Consider the following 27,958-nt stretch of genomic DNA (forward strand, 5'->3'; position numbering starts at 1 on the left):
AACTTGCAATCTGTTTGCCTTATTTCCCAAATGCTAGGATTGTGGGCATGCAACTTCAATGTTCTGCAGTTCATTTCTGTTCACTGCTTCAATTATCCCACAAGAGCACAGGTAACACAGTTTATTTAGCTACTCAACTGTTAAGGAATATTTGGGTTTTCTCTAGTTTTTGGCTATCACAAATAAAGCTGCTAACTATTGCTATAGAATGCTATAAATATTTGTATATCAGGTATTTGTGTGACCTTGGTTTTCATTTCTCTCAGATAAATGGCCAGGAATACAATAGCTGGGTGGTAGAACCAGTATAGAGTATTTTTCAGTCAAACTATTTTCCAGAGTTGCTGAATCATCTTACAAAGTAAGCAGCACCACTGGAGTACTGGAGTTTCTCCTCCTTTCCAGTGATTACTGGCTCTAAACATCTCTTCATGATATTACCTGATATATGCAAATTCTCTTTGGTGAAACGTCTCTGTGTCATTTGATTCTTTTCTAATTGGATTCCTGATTAATGCCTTTATTGTTAAGTTTTGAGAGTTTTTATATTGTAGCAAATATTAGATATATGGCTTGTAAATAATTTTTTTTGTTTTTGCTTTTCGTTTTGTTTCTTTTATTGCTTTTGTTTTTTAGATAGCATTTCTCTCTGTAGCCCTGGGTAATTTATTCTGTAGACAGGCTGTCTCAAACTCAAGAGATCTGACTGCCTCTGCTTCCCAAGTACAGGGATTAAATGTATGTACCACTATTACCTGGCACCTGCAAATAGTTTTATTCCAGTATATAGCTTGCCTTTTCATATTTTTTGCTTTTTAAGACAAAAATCTCACCATATAGTCCTAGCCTTGCCTGGAACAGAATGGCCTTGAACTCAAGAGATCCACCTTTAACACACACTGGCAAAACACTCAAACACATAAAATAAATAATCTTTAAAAAAGACAAAAATGGTTCTGATACGGTCCAATTATTAATTTTTTATGATCTATGTTTTTGAAATCAAGTCTAAAAACCTTTTGTTTATCCCTCTGAGATCAATCTTTCTACTTTTTTCTAAAAGTTTTAATTTTGTTTCTTTTTAATTAAAATATTTTATGTGTATGGCTGTTTTGCCTGCATGTATGTATGTCTATGCACCACATGAGTGCCTAGTGTCTAAGGAAACCCTGAAACTGGAGTTACAGCTAATTGTGAGCTGCTATGTGGATGCTGGGAATCAAACTCAGGTCCTCTGCAACAACAGCCAGTGCTCTTTATGGCTGAGCCATTTCCAAAGGCCCTAGTTTTACATCTTACATTTAGATCTGTGATCCATATTGAAGTAATGCATACCACATGAAGCCTGTTTAATTACCTATGGTTGGCCATGTGTGTTAGCACTATTTGTTTGAAAGGCCACACTTCTTTCACTTTGAATACTTGTTAAAAATCAGCTGACATCTTCATATGCTTTTATTTCTGGGTTCTAAAGCTACATTTCTACTAGCTCACTGGGTACAGGGCTTCCTCCCATTGCATGTTTTTTCAAAATGGTTACATCTGTTCTACAATTTTGGTCTTCTCATATAAATTCTATAACATCCTTATGTGTATGTATGTGTGAACTTATTTTACACTGTGGTATGATATATATAATATAAAATTTACCATTTTAACCGTTTTTTGCTTGTTTTTGGGTTGTCTGTGTTTCCCGAGAGGTCTTGAACTCCTGAACTAAGAAATTCTTATGCCTCAGTCTCCCAAAGAGATTGGACTACAGGTGAGTGTCACTGTGCTTGATTCCCTGCTAACCACTTAAAAAATTTAAAAGTATTTCATTGTGTGTGTGTCTGTGTGTGTGTGGTATGTACACCATGTGCAGAGGCCAGAAGAAGGTGTTGGATCCCCTGGAACTGGAGTTACAGATGGTTCTGAGCTACCATGCAGACACCAGGAACTAAATGCAGGCCCTCTGTAAGAGCAACAAGTGCTTTTAATTGATGAGCCATCTCTCTAACTTCCATTTAAACCACCTTTAAAGCATACAATTCAGCAACACCAATTACATTCACAATTGTACATTACACAACTATCTATACTTCCAAAGCTTTTCCATTACCCCAAACAAAAACTTTCCAGTAATCTGGAGGCAGTAACTCAACGTTCTGCTCCCCCAGTCATTGTTAATCTCTCATTTATTTCCTGACTGAATTTGCGGTATTCTAGGTATTTGTCCTTTTGTGACTATACTATTTCACCAACAGTGCTTCCAGGAAGCAGCTCTCTTTGCACCATGTTTTGTGGCTACACTGGGCAACTGAGGCTAATTGCCCCTACAGACCTCCAGCCAGTTCTCCTGTCTCTGCCACTCACCTTGCCACAGAGTTCTGGGATTAAAGATGCCATATTGCATTTATTCTGGAGACCCAACATTTTTACTCACAGAGCCATCTCCCTAGCCCATGTCAGAGCAGGTATCACAGTCTTAATTGTGTATCAGCTTCACTCTGAGTTACTACATCATATTTTACTATACATATAATGCCACATTTACTTATCTGCTCATTTGCTTATTGACCTTGGGTTATTTGCACCTCTGCACTATTGGGAATGATGTAGCTGTGGACACTGGTTTATAAAACCGGTTTATACAAGAGCAGATGCTGCAATAATTCGGTACAAAGAAAGTGTGGACAAGTTCAAAATACTATCTAGAAAAAATACCAAAATGACTTATTTAGAAGAAAAAAAAATAGAAAATATCCAAAAGTTAATTCAGCAGATGTAAAAAGTCTCTACAAATAAAATACTAGAATCAAATGACTTAGAAAGTATAGATAGTCATGTACTTCTAACCTCTTCAAAAGATGAAAAAGATGGATGTGGACCCACAAGCCTAAATTTAATCCCAGCAGAAGCAGGTAGGTTTCTGTGAGTTGAGAAATGTGACATAGTATGTTCCAGGTCAGCCAGGGCTATATGGTAATACCTTGTCTCAATAACACAACAATGGAATACAATATAACATATATGGGAAAAAAATCCTCCTCAAATTGTAATTATTAAAGGTTAGTTCGGGTCATTTAAGGCATTTGCTAGCAAGCCTGACTTTACTACAAAGCCTGAGTTTGATCCCCTGTGATCTCATGGTGGAGGGAGACAACCATGTCCTCTGACCTACACACACCTACACACACACACACACACACACACACACACACACACACACACACACACACACACACACACGCACACGCGCACACAATTTAAAAGATTAAAGTGATAGTGAAGGAAAATTATTGGGCATTCTCTTAGATGCAAATCAAACAGATACTGGCAAACTGAATCTAATAATGTGTGAATTAAGAAAATAACATATCATGCCCATTGAATTTATACCAGGAATACAATAGGTCTTGCTTGTGGAACAGGGAGACTAGTCCTCATATTTACTGAGGAGAGAAGAGCAGGATGTCGGGGTTAAGTCAATTATGCACTGCACACAGCAAGTCTGTGAATAACCAGGTAGAGATGTCAAGGCAGCAACAAAGAATACTGGTGTGACATTTCCATGGGAGCCAAGCTAGAGATAGCACTGAGAAGCACCTGCACACACCAATAGGATTAAGTCACTAAGGAACCTCTGTGAAATGAAGCAAGAGGACAACCAAGGCCAAAACTGTAGGCTACCCCAGTGTTTAATGAAGTAAATTCCCCCAAATGACTGGCCAGAAAATAAAGAAAAGAATGGAGAAATAGAAGATAATGATTCAAGTGGGTTGTATGTGACAGGGTAGTTTCCAGGTGGGAAAGAGTGAAGCTATACTGTGGGAACAGATAAAAGGAAATAGAAAAAGGGAGTATGGCCTTTGCTTAAAATTCTGGCACGAGCAAAGGGAGAAGCAACAAAGAAGCTGAACAGGCCTGGAGAGCATCTAGACAGAAAAATGAGCAGTGGGAAAAACAACGTAACTCCTGTCTTCAGCCAAAGTCCCATGAAGACATACCTGCAAGAACTAAGTTCCAAACCCATGCTAGTCAATCAGTAAAAATGCTTCTGAAGTCAATCAGGTAAAAATGCAAAAGATCCCATCAAGCAGCTACACTTCCTTGACAGCACAGTCACACAAAATGAAGGAGGGAACAGGAAGTATTGAGGCAAGAACTCAGAGAACACTAGTATAAAAAGTCCAAATGGAAGGGATTTTGAGAGCCCATCCCTTGTGAAGGGATGCTCTCTTGACATGGGGTAGGGCCTAGGCCTGGCCCAGGATGATGTGGTAGACTTTGGGGAGCCCCTTTTGAGGGCCTTACCCTGCCTGGGGAGTGAAGGGGGGATGGCTAGGGGCAGGCGGGATGTTGGGGAGGAGGGAAGGGAGAGGGAGAAGAGACTTCTGAAGCAAGCTTGTTCCTAATTTGAACTAATATAATAATAATAATAATAATAATAATAATAATAATAAAGTCCAAATGGGATATTGGTCTTGGATAGGAACACACTAGCTTCCTAGGAACCATAGAGCAGGTTGACAACAAAAGAAATCACAGCAGGTGATCCTAATCCTGTGACTACCCTTCAGGTGACAAATTGGAGTGGTTCTGTGATTTGCATCAGAGTCAAGAATCAAACCCCTTTGTGTCCAACTATATAGTCTACGTTTTTACACAGAATTTCATACTGCCTATTGCTGCTGCCTTATCTATCTACTCTAAATTGTAACTCTGGTATCTTTTCTTATGTCATTTTTTGTACTTTATTGGTTACATGCACTTATTTCATTTATACTCAATTCCATATTAAAACTTTGTATTTCTAAATATATAGCAAGTACTCAAGGGATAAATACATAATTACATGCCAATCAACTTGACTTTTTTTTTTTTTGAGGCAGAGTCTTGCTATGGTCTCAAACTCAGGATGATAAGTAATACCTTGCATAGCTTCTAACTTTTAAGTGCCCTGACCCTTTCTTCACACATGATATGACATTCTCAGAATATTCTGTGTGTGCACATGTATGAAGGTACACATATGTGTACATGTGTAAAGAAGCACGAGCTCATTGGGTGTGTCTTCCTCAATCACTCACTAGCTTATTTTCTGAAACAGGTCACTCACTGCATCACAGCTTCAACTGCCTGACCAGCAAGCCTACGGGGATCTTCCTGTCTCAGGCTTCCCAGTGCTGGGGTGACAGGCACACTGCATGCTCCACTTTTACATGAGTGCTGAGGATTCAAATCCAGGTCCTCATGCTTGTGCAGCAAGCCCTGCACTCACTGAGTGTCTCTTCAGCCCCTAGAACAACATCCCGTGTTACTCTTATGCCAAGGACCTTAAAAGGCAAAGCATCACTGTACCTTTCAGTTACCACCAATTCCAAATGAGTGAATTTAGTCTTCACTAAAGGGATTTCAACATCTTCATACGGTAATGTTAAAGAGCATTTCTTACCTGAATTTTGATGGGCCAGGTGAAATTACTGACATAAACAAAGAAAGTAATGTTTGGATGGTTTCGAAAATCAAATTTCTCATTAGAGAAGCTATCTTTGTACTCCTTAATGTTGGTTTTTGAAACAACAGGCATTTCTTCTCCAGCCTGGGTTCCAGCTAGAAGGAAGCAAAGAATGAAAATAAAGACTCTCTTTTTGGAGGGGGTGGGGCATGACAGTAGACAAGAGTCTTCCCTCATTAGTAATGAGGGTAACAATAGTTTACTGACCACTTACAATGTCAAAGGAATAGCCTTATGAGCTCAGTCTCTACTCCATACAACACCTACCTACCCCAATTTACAGATTAAAACAACTGAAGTTCCAAGAATTCATTAATTAACTTGCCTCAGGTTTGCAGCCCACAGGGATTGGAGTTGGGATATGAACCTAAGCAAACTGACACATAAACTTGTATCCAAACCCTCCACACGGAAAACAGCACATGTGGACATGAATTATCACCACAGTCCTTCCTATAAGAGGCACTGGAAGGGACTAGGGAGATAGCTCAACAGTTAAGACCACCAACAACTCTTCCAGATTAGAATCCCAGCATCCACACAGCAGCTCACAACCATCTGAAATTTCAGTTCTAGAGCACACAGCACTGTCTTCTGAACTCCGTGGGCACCAGGCACACAAGTGATGCACAAACATTCATTCAGGCAAAACATTCACACATATAAAATAAAACAGGCATTGGCCTTCACTCTGCATAAACACTTGCAGTCCTTTGTATTTCTTCTTCACACTGAAAAATATGACAATGCTTCAGGCCCCTGTACCAGCAATACTCATTCTTCCTAAACTGGAATGTCCCCCAGTCTTTTTTTTTTTTTTTTTTTTTGGTTTTTCAGAGTTTCTTTGTATTGTTTTGGAGCCTGTCCAGGCTGGCTTCCAACTCACAGAGATCCACCGTCTCTGCCTCCCAAAAGTGCTGGGATTAAAGGCGTGCACCACCACTGCCCAGCGGTCCTCCAGTCTTAACAGAGCAGAAGGTGCTCAAGCGGCCACTCAGTCCTTTCTGTTACCGGCTGCATTCAGGACCCTACCTAATGTAATTCTGTTTCCAACACACTTTATATACTCCTTACACATTTTATATACTCCACTGTCCAAGAACATGAGTATGTGCAGAATCAAAATAAATAAGAAAGAAACGAACAAATAAATAAATAAAGGCAGTTCTTTATGCATGAGTCAAACTTCAAGCACTACAAGTACTTCCTCTATTTCATTTATTCCTTGTAATACTCTACAATTCAAACACAGTGATGGATATGGCTCAACACATTTGTAGATATCATGTTGCAATATAAAAAGATTGGATACACTTGTACATAACTAGGTAGTTTTACCATATCATTTCATACAGAAGAAAACTGTAACAGAAAATTTAGGTAACTTGGGGCTAGAGAGACAGCTCATCAGTTAAGAGCAATTGGTTGCTCTTTCAGAGGACTTGGGTTTGAGTACCAGCACCTCTTCTGGCCTTCTCAAGCACAGCACATATATGGTATACTTACAGGCAAACGCAAACACAAACACACAATTAAATAAAACAACCTTTAAAAACAATTTAAAAAGAAAAAAAAAAGATTTGATAACTTGTTCAACACCACAGTGCAGGTAAATTCAAACCTAAGTCTATCTACAGAGTTAACAAGTTATGGAGTGATTCCCTATCTTAACTGCTACACCAGGGCCATCAAAATTTTATTGAATCACCGTAAGATAAACAAGAAAGGAAAAGCTATGCTTAGTTTAATTCCCAAAGTATGGTTATATCTAAATACTAAAATACCTTTTCATTTAAAGAGCTTTCATTTCTTAAAACTGTGAGTCATTTTAATTTTCCAACTGTGAAGCACAGACGTATGTAAAAAATGATTATAGTGTTAGAAGGTGGGACAGAAAGGCCATAAGAGGTGTTAGCAAAGCAGTGAGTGGCCACCCAACAAACCCAACCCTACAATGCTGGAGGCAAGGGCTGTGGCTACTCATTCTGAGCAATGCTCAGGTTAGAGGGAGCTTTACATGTCATGGCTACTAAGTGGCAAAGGTAGACTCTGAAACTCATTCATCTAGCTTGAGCCCCCTTCCCCAACACCACACTACATTTGCTAATCCATCATTCCTATAGGTGTGTCTTTACCTGAGAAGCTGGTAGCCCAGGTGATGTTGAGGTTGAAGTTTTTTGAGGCATTGATAAACATGTCCAAATCCCTGTTTTGCTGATAAGAAATGCACACAATTAGAAAATTGTTAACACTTTTCAGATTTTAAGACACAGCAACAAGCAGGTCTTTCTACTCTCAAGCATCCTAGTTACAGTCTATTTTACATCTCAAGAGGAGCTCATGCTTCTTATAGAGGCAACAACATTTCTTGCCAATTTTCTGTAACACAAGTAATAAGCTGAAGATAAAATTTCATTTGCCTCCCATAGAAGTGTGATGTCAGTCCCATGAGAAAGGACCCTCACCTTCTGCCCTCTGTCAGGAGTATACCTTCAGCACTTCAGAGCAGCTGTTCCCAAAGGACCAAGGTTCCCACTTACCAGGAAGACATCTGATTTAGTGTTTCAAGTTCTATTTATTGATAACTGAAATTCATATGATTAATCCATATATTATAAATATATCTCAAATAGGAACTGGTTTTGAAAATCTTACATAAGTCAAATGTACTAAATTTAAAACATAATTTATAATCATTCTTGAATTAAAAATATTTCTCTCAGGGCCTTGGTCTTGCCTCAAATGATATGTCAGACTTTGATGATCCCGCATGGGGTGGGGGGAGTGGGTGGAGGGTGGGATAAGGGGTTGGCGGGCGGGGGTGGGGGGGATGGGAGGATGGGGAGAAGATGAGGGAACTAAGATTCATATGTAAAATAAGATTGTTTTTAATTTAAACAAAAACTTATTTAAAAAAGAAAAATATGTCTGAGTATAGTTTCTTGGCTTTGAAAGTCTTGTTTTCCATTTCTAGCAATTCAAGTTCTTGGTTTCAGTAAATAGTTTTATCTCTGAGGAATCTGTGGTGCTGGACAGAGGTCACTGTTTGCTGTGCTCAGTCAATTCTAATGATTTTTTTAGTTTTCACTAAAGTTTCACTAACAAATCTTTTTGGGGCCTGTGGTGCTTTGAATGAAAATGACCTCCATAGACTCATATACTTGAATGCTTGGTCCCCAGTTGGTAGAACTGTTTGGGAAGGAGTAGGAATTGTGGCCATGTTGGAGGTGAGTCACTGGAGGTGGGCTTTGAGGTTCCCCAGTTAGCTGTTTCTCTTTGTGTGTTCTACTTGAAGATAAGAAGTAAGCTCTGAGCTACTGCTCCAGCACCTTGCCTGCCTGCCTGCCCACTGCCATAATCCCTGCTATGATGTTCACGGAATCCAACCCACTGTAACCATGAGCCCAACATTAAATGCTTTCTTTTATAAATTGCCTTACACATGGTGTTTTGTCATAACAATTAAGACAGGACCAAATAGTTGTTTTGCAAACCAATCAGATGTTATATTCTTTTTTGAAAAAATAAAGTTATTTTATGTATATTGGTGGGTTTTTTTTTTTTTTTTTTTTTTTTTTGCCTGCATGTATGTTTGTGTGCCATGTGCATGCCTGGTGCTGAAGAACGTCAGAAAAGGGCATCAGATGCCCTGGAAATAGAGATACAGATAATTGTAGGCTGTCTTGAGGGTGTTGAGAATGGCACCTGGTTCTCTGTAAGAGCAGCCAGTACTCTTAACCACTGAGACACCTCTTTAGCATTAGATTCTGTCTTCTTATATTTTACAAATTAACCCACCGTGCTGGAAATGCACATTTTAAAAAGGTTTTTAAAACAGGTTAGAAAATTAAGATTTTCCTTTTTAAAAAAGTGTTTTTTGATAGTTATACCAAAAAACCACAATGGAAACATTTGCAATAGCAATTTACAAAATTGTGATTTCCAGATAAGGGGCTTCTCTCATACAGCAGGAATGCATTCAAGAAAACCTGGTCTTCTTTTGCAAGGGCACATGTGTGCTTATTTATTTATATTAACAAGCATCTGCTGGTAGCACACAGCTGACAGCTACTTCTTACAATGACAAGGACTAAAATCCTTGTCATCTAGTAAATAATCTGTCATAAAACACAACAAAATAGGGGAATGAAGAAAGGTCCAAAGACTCTCATGGTCACCTTGTTAACAAGTATTACAAAAATTCCACAATATTTATTTATTTTGCCAGAGTGTAGCTGTCAAAACAAATATGGCTCAGGCTGGTCTCCATTCACGAGGTAGCTGAGGCTGGCCTTGAGCTGCTGATTTTCCTGACTCCATCTCTCAAGTACTAGGGCTATAGGAATAGTTACCATGACTGGATATTTGTTTATTTTAAAAAATAAAGTGAACACTATCAATTATACCCCAAAAGACTAAGCTCTTGATATTTCCTTATGACTAAGACAGTAATAAATTTCACTTGTGGTACTTTGCTATAAGCTCATGTTTAAATCTTTAAAAAAGAAAAAAAGAAAAAAGAACCCAGTCAGAGTACTAAGGAGATGGTGCAAGCATGGGAATCTCAAGTACCCATGTAAAAAGCCAGGTATGGTGGTATACACCTGCAATCCTAGTGCTAAGGAGAAGACAGGAAGGGGTCTACCTAGCCATGCTTCAAAAGTAAGGTAGAAAGCAACAGAGAGATACCTGATGTTGACCTCTGGCCTTCACTAGCATAGACATAGGCAGACACATGTATGCACACATACACCTCCCTCACATACTATCCACACAGCCATTCAAGTGATGTACCTAGGTGCCACAGAGATGGATCAATGGTTAAGACCACTTACTGCTCTAATAGAGAACCAAGGTTCAATGGCTAGCATCCACATGGCTGCTCACAACCACACAGGGAAGGTGACTTGTTGGGGAGAAGAGGGACTAAGTATGAGAGAGATAAAAGAGGGTAACAGATGTTGGGCATTATCAAAACACTTTATATATAAGTATAAAAATGTCAAGTAACTGAAAAAATATAAAGAAATTACCATGTATATACATACCATGCCCTGCTACTGCTCTGCTACTACACAGTGCTTCTGTCCAAGATGACCAAAAAAAAAGAACCCATATAAAATTCAACCCAAAATAAGACAACTTGAAAGAAATGCTTACTTCATCAGGAGTAGCCACAAAATTGATGGCTGTATAATAGCGATCGTCTTCCTGGGACAGGCTAAAAGTGAACTGATAGTCAATGAGAAGGGTATCTACGGAAAGAAAGAATACATACTTAAAAAATGATACAGGCAAATCACACACACCACACACATACAACAAGAATTTTTTTTTTTAAAAAAAAGAATGCATACAAAATATAAAGGGCTCTGGAGGCACAGTTTGTTTTATTCACAAATTCAACAACTATGAAAGGGTACTAATTATCCCCAGGATTTTTAAGACTGGATCTCATGTTGCCTATGCTGGCATTGGGTTCCTGATCCTCCTGCTTACCAAGTGTGAGAATTATAGGTATGTACAACTATGGCCAGCTTACACAGGTTTTTCAAAAGAAACCAAAATCTCTGCAGTATCCTTTGAATTACGTAGCAAGCCTTACTAAGAACCTGATGGAGGCTTTGGCTCCAATTCATCTACAAATATTAACTGAGTAACTATACATGCTATACTTTACTTACAATACAAAGGTATAAATTAATGGTATAACAGAAACCAAAACTTTGTGGGGAAATGGTTGATTCAAAGTCTGGGACAAAAAAAATATAACATTATTATTTTAATATAGAAAGGAGAAAACAGTCATATACCATGTGATACAGCATCACTGTGTTTACTGCCACAAACTTATACAACTTTAAAGCCTGTTGTACAAATCAACAATAAAAACCTGGCTTAAGAAATGGGCAAAAGATTGCCAGGTATGGTGGCATATGCTTTTAATCCCAGTGATCGGGAGGCAGAGGCAGGCAGACCTCTGTACATTCAAAGTCAGCCTGGTTTATAGAGCTAGTTCCAGGACAACTAGTGCTGTTACATAGAGAAATCCTGTCTCAACACCCCCCCCCCAGTGTGTGTGTGTGTGTGTGTGTGTGTGTGTGTGTGTGTGTGTGTGTGTGTGTGTGTGTGTGTGTGTAATACAAAAATCAAAGCTACAATGAGCTACTTTTTCACATCCACTAAAAATATAGAAACAAAAAAATAAGTGAAAATTGGTGCCAATAAGGATGTAGAAAAATAGAAATGTTTGTGCATTGCTTTTGGAAATGTAATGATTGTATGAACTGTAGGGTGTTATATAGAAAACAATAATAGCGGTCTCTCAACAAAATCACACATTGTACTTCTGGGTGTATATTCATTCATGTTTACATTACTGACAACCAAAAAGTAGAAGCAACATGAGTGTCCACTGACAGAAGAACACACAAACAAAACATGAAAGGCACAATGCAGTATCAGTTCAGCTATAAAAACAAGCTTTTTGCTTTTCTTTCGTATCTTTTTTGTGCTGGGGATTGAATCCAGGAGCCTTGTGCATGCTAGGGTAGACTCTGCTGCTCAGCTACATGTCCAGCCCCAAAGAAAGGCAATTTTGAAATGTGCTACACATCAGGGATGCGTATCAAAGGCACCACAATAAATATTAAGCAGACACAAAAGACCAACACTATGGTTCCATTCAGATGCCACACCAGGATATTCATAGAAACAGAAAACAGAATGGGTGACTATTAGTAACTGGAAAGCATGAGGAGAGGAAGTTACTGATAAGTTCAACTCATAGGTTTTATTTTTATATTACTATTATTAATATTATTATTACTACTACTACAAAGCCCAAGGTTGGCTTTGAACTTAGTCTGTAGCCAAGAATGACCTCAAACTTGTGAGCTTTGTGCCTCTCACCCCAGTTCTGGGTTTGTGTGCTACCATGTCCAGTTTATGTGGTGCTTCAGATTGATAGAACCAACTGAGCAATAGCTCCATTTTTAATTTCTTAAATAACGTAACAAATGGCTTTTCAAAGTGACCAAACCATTCTCAATTTGTCTTCTGTTTCCAGATTTTAATATTTAAGACATGACCAGTTTCTCCAGTCATTATGATACTAAGGATACTATCAATAACTATCTGAATTGGCTATTAAAGCACTCTATCATTTTCAGTCTGGTGAGGTCAGTTTTTGTTTTTTGTTTTGTTTTTTTTCAATATGGCTAACCAAAGAAGGTTTATTACAACAGATAGAATGCAAAAAGAGATTATATTAGCTTGGTGTGTGTGCGCATGTGTGCTGACTAAAGATCACCCTGGGATATCATTCATCAAGTGCCAACCACCTTGGTTTTTGAGACAGATGGACCAGACTATCTGGCAGTGAGCCCCACCTCTCTAGTGCTGAATTCAAAGCACTCACCACCACACTTGGCTTTGTTGTATGAGTTCTGGGTGTCAAACTCAGGTTCCCATGTTTGCATAACAAGAACTTTACCAACCAAGCTATGTCCCCAGCACAGTGTCAGCTTTTGATTATAATCTTTTCAGGCCTGTATCGCACTGTGTGGTTTTAAGTATATAATCTACCTATGGCAATATAAAAATGCTGAGTATCTTTGAAGTATTTGTTGATATTTAGTTATTCTTCATTCACATTTTCTTTAGTAAATCTTTGCCTGTTTTTTAAATTTTGTTTTTTCTTCAGTGCTAGATTTATTTTTTATGTTTTTGCTTTTAATGTTCCTAAAGTTGTGGTGTACACAATTCAGCTCCAGAGAGAACGGTGAAACCCATAGTTTAGACAGTCTTTTATCATTCTCTATCTTGAAATGTAACATGATAGACTACAAACAGGCAAAGGAAAACGAGGTAAGCTTTTGAGGGAAATAAGGAAAGCATACCCTGTTAACTGCTACAGATGAAACAACAGAAACTAAAAACTACAATTAAAATAGTGCTCACCAAGTCAGGCACATGCCTATGAATATTTGCTGTATCTTCCAGAATTTCATTCTCAAACCATGCTAAAGAAAGCAAAGTAGTTTTGCTCAACTACTCTGTTTCTAGAAACAAGAATTTTAAAAACTTACAATAACATGTTCCTTTGAGAGGGTTTCCTTGGTATCGATTTTCTACCTCACATCTATGGAAAAAAAGAAATTATTTTCTATTGATATTTAAAGCACAGAATCTATATTCATTTTTAAACCAAGCAGATCCTTCTACATAAACTATACCATTATTCAGGTCTGACGGACTAGCCTACTTGCATCAGTTTTGCTGCTGACTACTCAGCAGTTTCCACCAGCAATAGTCTAAAAGCAATGGACAAACAATCACTTGCTCAAGGAAGTAGGGTGAGTCCACGTGTAATAATGCTACTAGATTCTACTTATAAGGAAACCACATTTTCCCTTTTGTGTGGATTGTGTATTCTTCTAAAAGTGCGGTTAAAATATTTTTCAAACATTTGTTTCTCATTTCTATCCTGGTCTTCCTATGTAACCTAATTGAATGTATGTATATATGTATTTATTTTTCTGTGTCTCATTATGTAGCCCTAAAGGGCCTGGAACTCAATATAGGGACTCTGAAACCATAGCCAAATTAAATGCTTTCTTTTATAAGTTACCATGGTCATGGTGTTTTATCAGAGCAATAGAAAGTAAATAAGGCAATCTGTCTGAAGCAAAAAAGGCAAACTTCCAACTAATCTACTCAAAGACCCTGGGAATTCAGGGCAACAATAGGCAAGCAGGTGATCTCAGGCAGCCTCACGGCACTGGCCCTCACTGGTGATATGAAGAGTATGGTACTCACAGCTGGCACTCATCCCCCTTGACACCCTTGGTGGTGCAGAAGCACTTGCCAGTGTTGGTATTGCACAGTGATGCATGCCCGTTGCACTTGCATGCTGGGGAAAAGGAATGAAACATAGGTCATAACTGGTTTGACAGTCTATTACCACAGACTTTGATTAAAACAAATAATTTTTCCTGAAATGGGTTTGTAGGAAAGATAGACTAATGCAAGAGAAATTTAGTAAGATTCATTATTTTCCAGTTAATGGTTTATTCCTAATAATAGAAAGATGACATTAAAGGAACCAACAATCAAGGAAAGACAAAGCTATTTTCCGGAGCCCCTGAAGTACTCGCTATTTCCATCTTTGTGACAGACTCTTTCAGTATTATGTTTCTTTATGTAATAAATACTTAAGAGCATTTGCAGTATGCCATGTGCTGGGGGATCTGAGGGATCTGCTCTATTGTGGCCATATTTTTAATCAAGTTCCTGAAGGTTCAGAACAGACAGGCTCCCTAATCAAGGGAAGCACTTCCAGAGCCCTGCAGGACCTTCCTGCCTTGCTTCATCTTCTCCTTTGCAGTGGAGCCTTGTTTTTCTGAGTAATGAAAAGTATTAGGCTAGAGAAAGGTATACTTTAAAAAAAAAATCCACATGGAGAAAAATAAGACCACTGAAAGAAACCTTTCAAACAGAATAGTGCAGAAGTCATCAGAATGTATGAAGTAGTCAGAAACAGCAGCGTTCAACTCTTCCTCTATGAGCACAGGTTTGGTGCACTGCATTAATGGAAATCAGCCTTGTCAGTCTGCTCACATTTGAGTCCACTGCCCTCCATGGAGCTCTATGCATGAAACTTAACCTGAGACCCATTTCACTGTCTAAACAATGTAGACAGTAACATTATGCATCTCATAGGACTAAGGAGGGGATTAAAGGATATATGTATGACCCCTGAAACAGTAAGCATTTAATATATCAAGGCTAAAGCACTAGTTTAAAAATGTTTTTAAAAGGCATGTCAAGGTTCACTATATATTCTTTCCCATGGTATCTAAAAAGCTGTTTTCTATTATTAATCAGGACTCTGAAAAGTCCAGCAAGGTTCCAAACAAAAATACTAAGACCCTGCAGAGGCCACAGAGGAAAAGGTGATTTTTCTAGAGGGGATGATCACCTGAAGACACAAACAGGTTAGTTGTTAAGATCAGAACATATTAGACATGGCTCCAACTCAGTGATGTCTCACTGTGAGACTCTGGGAAGGTTACTTAATTTGGGGAACAAAGGCATCTAGTTCTTCAGTGGCTGTTACCATAAAGTCAGAAACACATTTATTATTCAGTAATATTTAGTGTTCTCATAATTACCTAATAGATAAGTATGTTTGAAGCAAGTTGGGAAGCCAGCGAAAATTGTGGGGATATGGGAAAGACAAAGAGCCCCTCACTACAGTCTGGCTAAGCCTCTCACTAACTGAGAAGCAAGGGTTCCAGCACAATTAACATGTGCTATGAAGGCTGCTGATAGGACGATGGGCAGGGTCTTACTCCTTGCCTGACATCAGCTGAGAATCTCAAACAAGACTGTGAACTTTGTCTCGGAGATGTCCAGCCTCCTTGTACCTCTGAGATATGATAGCTTTACTTATCTCCTGGAATCCTTCCAGATGTCCCTCAGAAACCACTGTGATCATGTTTAGGTTTCTCAGTACCTCTTTGATGGTAACAGATCCAAAAGCTATCAAAATCCCTATATAAAAAACCTATACACACACTCCCCAGATCTTTCTTTCCAAGTGCTTCTCTTTCTCTCAACCCTCAAACATTTAATTTTTTCTTTTCTTTTCTTTTTTTTTTTTTAAGGCAGGGTCTCATGTAGTACAGGATGGCCTCAAACTCACCAGCAGAGGATGGTCTTGAACTTTTGATCCTTCTGCTTCCACCTCCCAAGTGATGGGACTACAGGGGCATGACATCTGATAAGTTTATGCAGTGCTAGGGACTGAACCCTGGGCTGCATGCTAAACAAAGGCTCTACCAATTAAGTCATATCTCTAGACCTAAAATAGCTGTTTTACATCAAAGTCAAAGACTTAGTTTTAACTGATTTGAGGTCCCTCAAAGACAAGGAGATGTGCTATCCTTGATATGTTGTTCTTCAGGTACTGTACTGAATACTTTATAACTTGAGCAAGAAGTTTTACTGAAGAGTAGTGGGAAATGACACCAGACAGACAATAATCACATACTTGATGTGTTGTTGATGGATCAAACACCACTTTTCCCTCATCTCCATACCCTAGAGATATCCAGCTAGACTACCTTCTCTTTCCTGGCTGGTTTGGGTCAGTTTTGAAGGGCCACAGAAAAGAATCTAGAGGTGGAATCTGAGGAGCAGCAATTTCTTTTCTTTAAGAGGAGGGGGGCATTGACAGGCACATGCATACAAGGCCAGAGGTTGATATCAGGAATTCTTCCCTCTTTCTCTGCTTTGACACAAGGTCTCATGTAGCCTGGGCTGGTCTTGAATTCATTACATAGCAAAAGATGGCCTAAGCCTCTGAGCCTCCTGCCCCCACATCCAGACAGCAGCTGCATTTTTAAGGTACCCATTTTCACCCAGTGCTGGGAATCAAACCCAGGGTTCCCTGCATGTTAGGCAAACAATATACCAACTGAGTTTTTTCTTGGCCTAACTCCTTTCTTAATTAGAGCTTAAGGGTTCTTTCAACATCGGATTCATATTTTTCAATTGGAAACTAGAGCTAATAAAAAAAATGAGTTCATGAGTGTTACTGACATTTAACTTATATTTTTTTTCTCCTTTTGGTTATCAGATGTCTTTTATTGAAATATTTTCTCTTGTTGCTTCTTAACTAGCTGGCATTCCACTATACCACTGCTGATGTCATCAATGATGTCACGAGGGTGGCAACCGTCCACATTGTAGCCCACAGTCTGTGCAGTACCCAGGATCTCTTTAATAGTTCCAGAAAGTTCTCTGGCTAAAGACCTGTGTTGCATCTGCCGGGCAATGCTGACAATCTCATTGAAAGTGATATTTCCACTGTGTTTAATGTTCTTCTGCTTCTGTCTCTTGGCGGCTCCTTGAGGGCTTTAATGAGCAGGACAGAGGCAGAGGGCACCACCTCAGTCTAGGCCTGTCTGTTCTGGATGGTCAGTTTCACTGATCTTTCCAGTTAACGGTTGCCTTGGCAATGTCATCACCAACTTTTTTTGGAGACAGACCCAGGGGACAGATCTTGGGGGCCAAGGTGGATGTGGTGCCGACCTCACCTCTGGTACACCTCAAGTACACGACTTTGATTTCGTTGGGGTTGAACTTGGGCGGCATGGTGGAGGCGGCTGGTGTCAGATAAACCCAGCTTCAGGACGGCCGAAGAAAGTTGCACCTGACAGTAACTTATATTCTAACAATAAAGTAGCCTATGGCTTTCAGACTTGAATGGGAAAATGTGGGACTATTCAAATCTTAAAACTGTCTGAGAAGTACTTGGGAGAGTGTGTGAAGCTGGGCATTTGGGATGTGGAGGCAGGAGGGTAAGGAGATCAAGCTCATCTTCAACTACCCCAGATCCTTCTAAAACCAAACAAACAAAACCAAACCCCGGCCACTGCAAAGACTTTATCTGAGGTCCTCGGAGGTCAGATGCCTCCCACCACAGACTGGCACAGCCTGTTGTAGCACAGTCTCTACCAGAAATGTAGTTCAGAAGGGCGTCCCCTGGCTGCCATGGGTTTTCAAATGTACCATCACTCCTATGTCTCTGTCCGAGGCTTCCAGTAGAAGACTCCTTTGGATGCCTCTGTGGTACCTTGTTATGATACCACATAGTACAGAAACTGAAGACACTGTCTTCACTCTCAGTGCCCAGGACTTCTCATGCCTAGCTTTTCCTCCACACAACCCCCCCACCCCCAAAGCTGCTGACATGGCTCCCCGACAGTGAGATGACCACCCATCCCAGTGCTGCTCTGCTTCACCTGAACTGATGTGCTTCCACAGGAGGAAAGATGGAACAGGGGCAGTGGGTGCCTTCCCTCATGTTAGCCCCTGTTTATACCTTGTTTATACAGAAGGGCTTAACTCCTTCACTGCTGGCTTGTTGCTTTAACCAGCTGCTCCCAAACCTACAAGTTCAGCCTTTTTTCTCTTCCAGATCAGTTAAACTCTTTACAATGTTACCTAATAAGAAAGGCAGTATTCCAAACCAAGAGGCCTTTTCCCTTTAAGATATTTAAATCAAATGCAAGTACTGCACTGTTCCATCTGACTTGTGACAACAAAGTTGACGGTATGACTTACGCTGACATTTGCCTCCATTAGTCGGGTCACCATAGAAGCCAGATATGCAGGTCTCGCAGTGCTTGCCAGTGGTCAGGTTCTCACACTTCTCACAGATACTCTGGTTAACACATTTGCTGTGTCCATTGCACTGGCAAGCTGAAAGGTAAGGAATTTTCAGGGTTCTGACTCTCCCACAGGAGGACTGGGTGAGTAAATTTCACAGATTTATTTGCTTATATTCCAAATGTTAATCAAAGTTAGTCCCAATGCTAAGAAGGAAGAGACAAGCAGCATCCCTACCCTGTGGTTCTATCTTGCTTAAGCCCAGAGGTTTCAGGTCAGCCTGGGTAACATAGTGAGATTCCCATCTAACAAAAATTTTTAAGGAAATAGAAATAAAGTAAGAAAGGAAAAAGCTGGGTGTGGAATTCAAGGCCATCCTTGGCTACATAGCAAATTTGAGGTCAGTCTAAAAAATATAAACAAAACAAAGCCAGGTTCACTAAAAACTAGACTGAGAAAATAAAAATATCAAAAACAAATAGTACTAAAAAACAAAACATATTATCAAAGCAAAGTGAAAGTCTACAGCAATATAAAAATATTTTTGTTGTTATTCATTATAAAAATTCATGCTTATGACAGTGTACTTGAAAAATAACCCTTTTTGGGATTTTTAAAATTACTTTTCTTTCTTTTCTTCTCACTTAAAAAAATCAGTAATAGTAAGTGACTTTAATACCCTACTTTCTCCAATATATAAATTATCTGGACAAAAGATAAATGAGCAGAGAAACGTCAGAATTAAATGACTTCTTACATAAACTGAATCTAACAGATATCCACAGACTATTCCACCTAAACTCTGAAGAATATACATTCTTCTCAGCAGCACATGGAAACTCATGCTGGGACACAAGACAAACCTTAACAAATAAAAAAATCTATGTATCGTATCTGTCCATTATGTCATAAAACTTAAAATCAACAGCAAACAAAACTCTAGTAAGTGTATAAACTCATGGATGATGAAAAAGTCAAAGAAAAAAAATAAAAAACTTCCTGGAACTAAATTAAAATGAAAACACAACACCACAAATCCCCTAGGATAAATTAAAAGCAGCAGTCTAAGACAGAAGTGATTCCTAAGGGTCTCATTAAGAAATCCAAAAGAAAAAAAAAAAAGAAAGAAATCCAAAAGAGCCCAAATAAATGACTTAATGATGCAAGGGGAAATTTTGAAAAGACAAGAACCAAATCCAACCCAAACCCAGCAGATGGCAAGAAATAATAAAAATCAAAGAAAAAAATCAATGAAATGGGAACAACAAAACAATACAAATAACCAATAAGTCTAAGAGCTGGTTCTTTAAAAAGGTAAGAAGAGTGAGAGTCCCTTGGCCCAGCTAAAATAAAGAGAGGGGGGAGAGGGAGGGAAAAAGGGAAAAAGGGACAGAGGGAGGGAGAGAGGGAGGAGAGAGAGGAAAAGAGATGAACAGAATCACAAATGAACAGGGAAACATTACAACAGAACCAAAGAAATATAGAATGTTATAAAGAAATACTTTAAAAAGTCATATTCTGTTAAGTTGGAAATCTAAAAGAAATGGGAGAATTTCTTTATTCATCCAAACTACCAAAGTTAAATCCTGTGGCAATCAGCAACCTAAACAGACCACAGCAAATAAGGAGATTGAAACAGTAATAAAAAGCCTTCCAACTAAACAGAGTCCAGAACCAGAGTCACAGCAGAATTCTACCAGACTTTCAAAGAGCAACAATCAATAATTCATATATATACATATATATTCTCCTGTACACATAGGATCATTCCCCAAACTCATCCCAAAGTCAGAATAACTCTAATACACAAACTAGGTAAAAACAACAAAATAACCAAACTACAAACCAGTATCCCTGACAAAAACACACGCAAAAGTTCTCAATAAAATACTAGCAATATGGCAGGAGAAAGAAATTAAAGGGATACAAGTAGGAAAAGAAGTCCAATTATCCCTATTGACATGATATTATGATATTATGCACAAGAAATCTCAAAAATCCATCATTAAACTTCTAGAAACAATCAACAATTTCAATAAAGTAGCAAGGTACAAAGTCAACTTTTAAAAATCAGTACTCCAAAAAAAGAAAAAATCAGTAGCTCTGAGGCTAGAGAGATGGCTCAACAGGTAAGAGCTCTGGCTGTTCTTGCAGAGGACCTGAGTTCAATTCCCAGCATCTACATGGCAGCTCACCACGGACTGTAAATCCAGGCCCGGTGGACACTATGCCATCTTCCAGCCTCAGAGGGCACTGCATGCACATGGTGCATAGGCGTTAAGTTCCAACAAATACTCATACACATTAAAAAAAAAAAAAAAACACTGAGGAGGAGGTCACGGACAACACTCCCATTTAAAATACTAAAGACAATACAGTATCTAGGAATAAACCTAACCAACGAAGTAAAGGACTCTACAATGAAAACTCAAAATCTCTAAGACAGGGATTAAGAGAGGCACTAGAGTCATTCTGTGTTCATGGATCATTAAAACTAATATTGTGAAAATGACCATCCTACCAACAGATTCAATGCAATCCTAATCAAAATACTGACAACACTCTTCACAAAAAAAAAAAAAGAAAAGAAATAGAAAAAAAAAGTTCTAAAATTCATATGGAACCAGAAAAAGACTCTAGACAGCAAAAGCAATACTGAGCAAAAGGAATAAAACTGCAGGGATTACCACCACAGATTTCAAAGTATATCACGGAGCTATAGCAGTAAAACCAATTTGGTACAGACACAAAACCGACATGCAGACCAACAGAATAAAACAGAAGAGCCAAACAAATGTTCATAGCTACAGCCATCTAATATTTCACAAAGAGGCAAAAAACATACACTTTGGAAAGACAACACCATCAACATATGATCTGGGAATACTGAATGACCACATGCAGAAGAATGAAAACAGATCTGTATCCATCACCTTTCACAAAAACCAACTCCAAATGGATCAAAAACATAACCCAAAACACTGAAACTTCTACAAGAAAACATAGGCAGTACCCTACATGACATATGTTTAGGAAAGGACTTTCTAATGAGAACTCAACTTGTCCAGGAATTGAGACCAACAAATGGTAAATGGGACTTCATGAAGCTAAAAAGCTTCTGTGCAGCTAAGGGGGAAAAAAATCAATCAAGTTAAGAAGAAACCCATAGAATGGGGAGAATCTTTGCAAGTTAAACATCTTGCAAAGGGGATTAATATCCAAAACACAGAAAGAACTTGAAAATCGGAGTCAAGGAAACAAATGACCCAATTAAAAAGCAGGCTAGGGATCTGTGCTGGCTAGTTTTATGCCAAGGTTTACTCTCTATAAACAGATAGTGAGAGATCTGAACTAGGATATACAGGAATCTTACCTGGACAGTGAATGAAAGACCAGTTGTATCTGCTGTCCTCTAAACACATGCTAGAGTTCAGAAGAGGCTGTGGATACACATTTCCTGTAGAAGCCTGTGAAGGCATCCTTATGGGTCCTTTATAGCTGCCCTCGATACATTTCCCTTTCCCAGTATTGCTAGGATCAGTACACCAGCCGCAGCCTGGCTGCTCCAAGCAATGGCTGCAGGTACAGTAGCCAGAGCAATTTTCAGCTATTAAAAAAAGAATTAAACTTGTAATTCACAATCACAAGTAGATTTGAATTTACTATTGTTACTTTTTCTTTGACATATGATTTACTTCCTTGAATTAATACTAGTACCTTACAGTGACTACTGAAATAAAATAATTTAAAGAGCCCAATATTTTCACATCATATAACAACACTTTTCTCACCTTTTCAAGATAAGGTTGCTGGAAGCAGAAGGGACCAGTGAGGTCCTCTACTGGAAATAACTTAATAAACAAGCAGATTAAAAGATAAATTTAAAAAAAAAACAAGCAGATTAAGATGTGGAGGCATTATAGACATTGAGCTATAATATGACCCCAAAGAAGGAAAGTTATTCTGTACCCCCTGACCTATCCTAGATTTAACTGATTCACTGCATGGATCATTGTGCCTAATTCTATACACACATTTTAATCTGGAAGGACCAGTGGAACCATCTTCTGAACAGATTTGAGCAGAAGGTCAAGTCCAACTTGCCTGTAAGTGTTGAAAGGCTCTTGTCACTTACGTGGGCAGCTGCTCATTGTGTACCATTCCATACACTGGCCAAAAGGGAAGGAGGCCACATAGGCATTGGAGTCCACACACTGCTTCATGTTGCTACACCACATGCACTCAGAGCTGCTGCTGGTGCACTCGCTGCATGCTGTCCGCAGGGCACATGGTGTCCGGCACTGCTTGGCACTGTGGTTTGCTGGGAATTATGACCAAAAGGGAACATTGGTCAGCTAAGATCAATGACTTTTCAATATGCATATAAAATTAATTCAGCACTACACTACATGGAGGAAAACCCAGGAAACTTTGGAGGCATAGGTTCTGCTCATTCAAGTGTACTTAAGCATTTAGAGGAAAATGGACTTTCTTTTCAAAAAGCACCGAAGATAAAGGTGGGGAAACAAAGAATTATAGACTTATGAAGAACCTCAAGGATCTTACAACTACTTGAGTTTGCTAAAGTCTACATTTACATCTCTGAGGGATGGCACCATTAATTTCACTAAAGCATTTAGCATTCAACAAGAATGAAAAGCTTTCCTGTAAGAAATTTAGAAATTCAGGGGGCTTCAGAGATGGCTCAACAGTTAAGAGCATGTATTACTTTTCCAGAGGACCCCGTTCAAATCCTAGCTCTCATGTCAAGCTCACAACCAAGTGTAACTCTAGCTCCAAGGGATCTGACCCCACCCCCCCACCCACACACCCCACACGTGATTAAAAGATAAACAAGCATTTTTACATATTTTAGACACCCTCTCCTAAGGCTGACCCATGCTCTGAATCTCTTCTACACCTCAGTATTACCCAGGCAATGTACAATATCTTCCTGAAACTGGGCCAGCTGGGAATGGAATCCAGCCTCCCAAAATAACCTGCACTTGCCACTCTTGCTTCTGAGTTATCAGTTGTGTGTGGCTGCCCTGGGCCTGCCTTCATGGAGCCCAACCTCAGCACAGGACTGTCACAGGCTGGGGTTGGCTCTGCCTGTGTCTTTACCATGCCCCTCCCCACAGCAGCTTTCTGAATACCATCTTGACTTGCTGCTTTTCTAAAAGTTTCTGTGTTATTCTTTCTTCCATAGCCTTTTTCTGCCAACACCAAGAAAATTACATTTCAGAACAATTCTCAACACTTTGTGGTCAAAGTCTAGCTCAATTAAATTAGGTTCTTTCAGTAATTTTATTTTTGGTTTTGAGTATGACTCAAACCAACAAAGTCTATTTCCTTCTGCATTGGGATTTGGGTTCTGTCTGAAATAAATATGCCTGAATCAGTGTTTTCTCACTGCTGCCATGGGTATTTCATGCATCTCAGGACTCAATCAACTATGCCTCCTACGCTTTTCTAGCAAACCTCTTGGAGCACGGTATTCATCCATGTCCTTACCAGGTCTTTCACAAACACTGCCATTAAGTGGGTTGATGCAGGTTGCAGCCTTCAATCCCCGAGTATTAGGCTCTGACAAGATCCCACAGAAACCAGCATCACTGGGCTCAGATGGCATCCACTGCAGCAAACTATTTGTAAATGGAGACATATCCTCCCAGCACCAGTAAGACACATTGATCTTCCGAAGACCAACCCATGGAGTCAGAGTGAGCTTAGACTATAGACAAAAGAAACAGTTATGAATACACCTGATGTCTTTTCCAAAACAGGCTTTGACATAAAAACCACTTTGTTTGGGCATGTCCCACGGATATGCAGAAAACTTCTATTCCCCAAACTCAGGCAAGTAGACTAAAATAAGTGATCATTTCAATATGATCATTTTGCAAAGTGTAAAAGTAGCTCATAGAAGGTAACACAGCAAGACTTCCAGAGAACAAGTTTCAAATGACTTATGTTCTATGAGAAGTGCTTATAAAAAAAATCATCCACAAATATGATTCATAAATGGCTTATAAATGAAGTCACCTTACTAATACTTAGAAAAATATTGGTTGTATGCCTAACCACAGATCATTACCTAAACCTATATGGCCAGTTCATATGATTTAAAATTTGTAACTTTGGTCACAGGGCACAGTCTGACACACTCATTTTATCTATTTATCTGTGTATGTGTCACATTTTATCTATTTACCTAACTTCACACTACATTTTATCTTTTAAAAAAGTCATGAACCTATAGAATAGTTTCTGCCTAATCTGCTTTTGTCCCAAGAAGTGAGGCACAGTGTCTCCTAGCTATGCACTCTACCTCTGAGCAGGACTGTCTTGAATAGCCCTGAAATTTCTTTCTCATTCCAACTTTGGTTTGGTTTGGTTTGGTATTGGTTTGGTTTTGGTGAGACAAGTGTCCCTACATAGCCCTGGATGGCCTGGCATTCCCTACATAGACCAGGGTGGCCTTGAACTCATCTGCCTGTCTCTGTCTCCTGAGTGCTGGGATTAAAGGTGTGATGCACAGTGTTCGGCTCCCCATTACAATTTTAAAACAAAACAAAATAACAACAACAAAAAACTTTATAGGAACTGGAGAGATGGCTTATCAGATAATGCTGTTCTTCCAGAGGACCAGAGTTTGGATCCCAGCACCCACATCAGGTAGCTTATACCTGTAATTATAGCTCCAGGGGCTCCAACACCCTCTTCTGGCCCCTGTGGGCAGCCCGTTCTCCCCCAATCCCCCTCAATATCACAATACCTATTACACATTCCAAAGCCTGTGATAGTCTCCTGGACCTTCTCCCCCAGATGCCTGTCCTCCCCACACTCTCTCATCTCTTTATCTTCTTGCTGTCTTGCTATTTCCCTAGCTCTGGCCTTGGCTAGTCTGCTTCTTTTTCTGTCTGTTCTAGATTCTTCCAGATGTCTCTGGATATTTTCTCTCTCTTATTCACAATAAAAACCTCCACACTAATACAGTGATGGTGTCAGCAGTCTTCACCCCTGCATACACCTTGTGCCAAACACCTGGAAGGGGCACAAATGGACCCCTTTCCAAGGGGTCCAACAAAGGTGCTGATTTGACTTTCCTAAGGTATGGATCATTTGTTTCTGTTGGCTTTTGCCACCCAATCTGAAGGGACCAGCTTCCCTTTTGGCAGCCATAATGGCCGAACACGTGCTTCTATGACCTTGTCCTAGACACTAGAAAGTCAGATGCCTGCCTCATGACAAGGAACCAATAAGAAGTTAGCTGGTGGCGCTATGCTTTACGACCCTGGGTGTGCTTTATGGACAAGAGCACAGCAATGACATAGAGAGCATAGCAACCACCCTGGGAGGGCCTATGGGCCATAACAACCAGTTGGCCAATCAACACAGGGCAAGCCCTCCAAGCCGGGAGGCACACCAATCCTGAGCCTGTGCGTACCCCCTAGACACTCCCCTTACACTGCCCTACAAGATCTCTATGAAGCCGGTTCAGCTGTCTTTGCTATCCATCCGCCATGGCAGGTGGGTGAAAGACCCAAGCTTGTTAAACAACAATAAAGCCTCATGCAGTTTGCATCAAGCTTTTGAATCTACCTGGTGATTGGGGTGACCGCGGTTGTGGGCTGAGACCCCAGAGGCCTGAGTTTTCCGGGGGTCTAACACATGGAACTGAGAGCTCTCCAAAGATGGCAAGATGCCTGTGTTTGGTCTTTATCGCTGTTGGGTTATAGGAGTTTCCGAGTCCATGCTCCCCAACTCAGGCAGAACCTCATGGCTGCCGGGGCTTGGAGCTGAGATGTGCCGGCCCATGACATATGGACTTAAAAGCCAGGACCCATACCACACTTCCACATGCCATGAGAAGGTGGTGCCAAATGGAAAATGCTGTGCTGCACTGTTTTCTCCTAACTAGACAAAAGCACACACCCATATCTCTGTACCACAGCCAGCACAGATGGAAAACCACTCTGTGAATATCCACTTAATTGACTGTAGCATCACAATTCTTGCACTTTGCATGAAAAAATGCCAAATGGGATCAACTACAAGCCATTCAAGAGCTTGGCTATACAGTAAGAGAACTTGGACCTGAGTTCAAAAGCCTTAGCCAGGTTTTGTACTTCTTATTAGGGATCATATTACATGCTATAATAATACCTTTGAGGCAAACAAGTGGCTTAATAACACCTAGTTAACTAGCTTTGTACTTGCCCTTTTCCCTGGAAGAATCTAAATATAAAACCAGTATGAAATAATCTAATGTCATCAGATGTGGTGGTTTGAATAGTTATGAGCCCCAAAGAATTTTGGCCTATAGAGAGTGGTACTAATAGGAGGTTTGGCTTTGTTGCAGAAGGTATGGCCTTTCTAGAGGAAGTGTGTCACTGTGGAGGTGGCTCTGAGGTCTCATATGCTCAAGCTACACCCAGTGTTGGACACAGTTTACTTCCTGTTGCCTGTGGATCAAGATGGAGAACTCTCAGCCTGCACAGTACTTTGCTTCCCGCCATTATTATAATGGACTGAACCTCTGAAACTATAAGCCCGCTCCAATTAAATGTTTGCCTTTATAAGACTTGTCATGGCCATGATGTCTCTTCACAGCAATAGAAACCCTAACCAAGACATCAAAATATGTATACATATTACTATTCATTCCATATATTCATATAATTTACTTAATAAACGTGACTAATAAAAATATTCAAAGTATTGAATGAACTCTTTAAGAAGAAAGGCATTAAAACAAGATACTCTGAAGTATAGAGCTACCGCTTATTACTAATCATTTATTGGAATTCTTTATGTGGCCTTCTACATGTAAGCTGCTGTTGCGCCCTCAGAAAAAAAGGTATTAGAAACCAAAGTTCTAAAATGTTAACTCACCATGCTTTGAGATGACTGCATTAATCGAAGATGCTTAAGGACAAATTCCACCTTCTTCTGGGATGTAAGGGAAGCCAAAAAGGCATTGTGGTTCCTACAGGACAACTTAGCATTGTCATAATTTTCCTTAGCAGTAGTGATTTTCAGACATGAGTTTCCAACCAAATGCCAGCCAATGCCACAGATATTTTCTTTTATAAAGGGGGTGGGGGAGAAGAAAGTAAACAAAGTTTTAGAAATTATATAGGAGTAGTATACTACTGGTTCAATTATTGAAATCTAAGCTCATTCTTCTCATTTGAATTCCAGGTGCTTTTTTTGGACTTAGAATATCAGATACATTATTAACTTCCATATACAGAAAAAAACTTGAAAATAAAA

General features: G+C 39.5%; 1 protein-coding gene and 1 pseudogene across 1 annotated transcript in view; both read right to left on the reverse strand.

Moving 5' to 3' along the window:
- Atrn (attractin) overlaps positions 1-27,958 on the reverse strand; it is a gene marked incomplete at its 5' end in the record, with an annotated part of 127,140 nt that overhangs the window by 29,838 nt on the left and 69,344 nt on the right. The window contains 10 exon segments of the mRNA XM_027420879.2: positions 5,438-5,595; positions 7,636-7,714; positions 10,661-10,755; positions 13,591-13,643; positions 14,321-14,414; positions 18,635-18,772; positions 22,053-22,286; positions 22,815-23,000; positions 24,194-24,413; positions 27,578-27,768. Coding sequence (XP_027276680.1) covers positions 5,438-5,595; positions 7,636-7,714; positions 10,661-10,755; positions 13,591-13,643; positions 14,321-14,414; positions 18,635-18,772; positions 22,053-22,286; positions 22,815-23,000; positions 24,194-24,413; positions 27,578-27,768 — 1,448 coding nt within the window.
- LOC113836393 lies at positions 14,424-18,623 on the reverse strand (annotated as a pseudogene).

This window comes from Cricetulus griseus, chromosome 6 (assembly GCF_003668045.3).
Source record: "Cricetulus griseus strain 17A/GY chromosome 6, alternate assembly CriGri-PICRH-1.0, whole genome shotgun sequence".
NCBI lineage: Eukaryota > Metazoa > Chordata > Mammalia > Rodentia > Cricetidae > Cricetulus > Cricetulus griseus.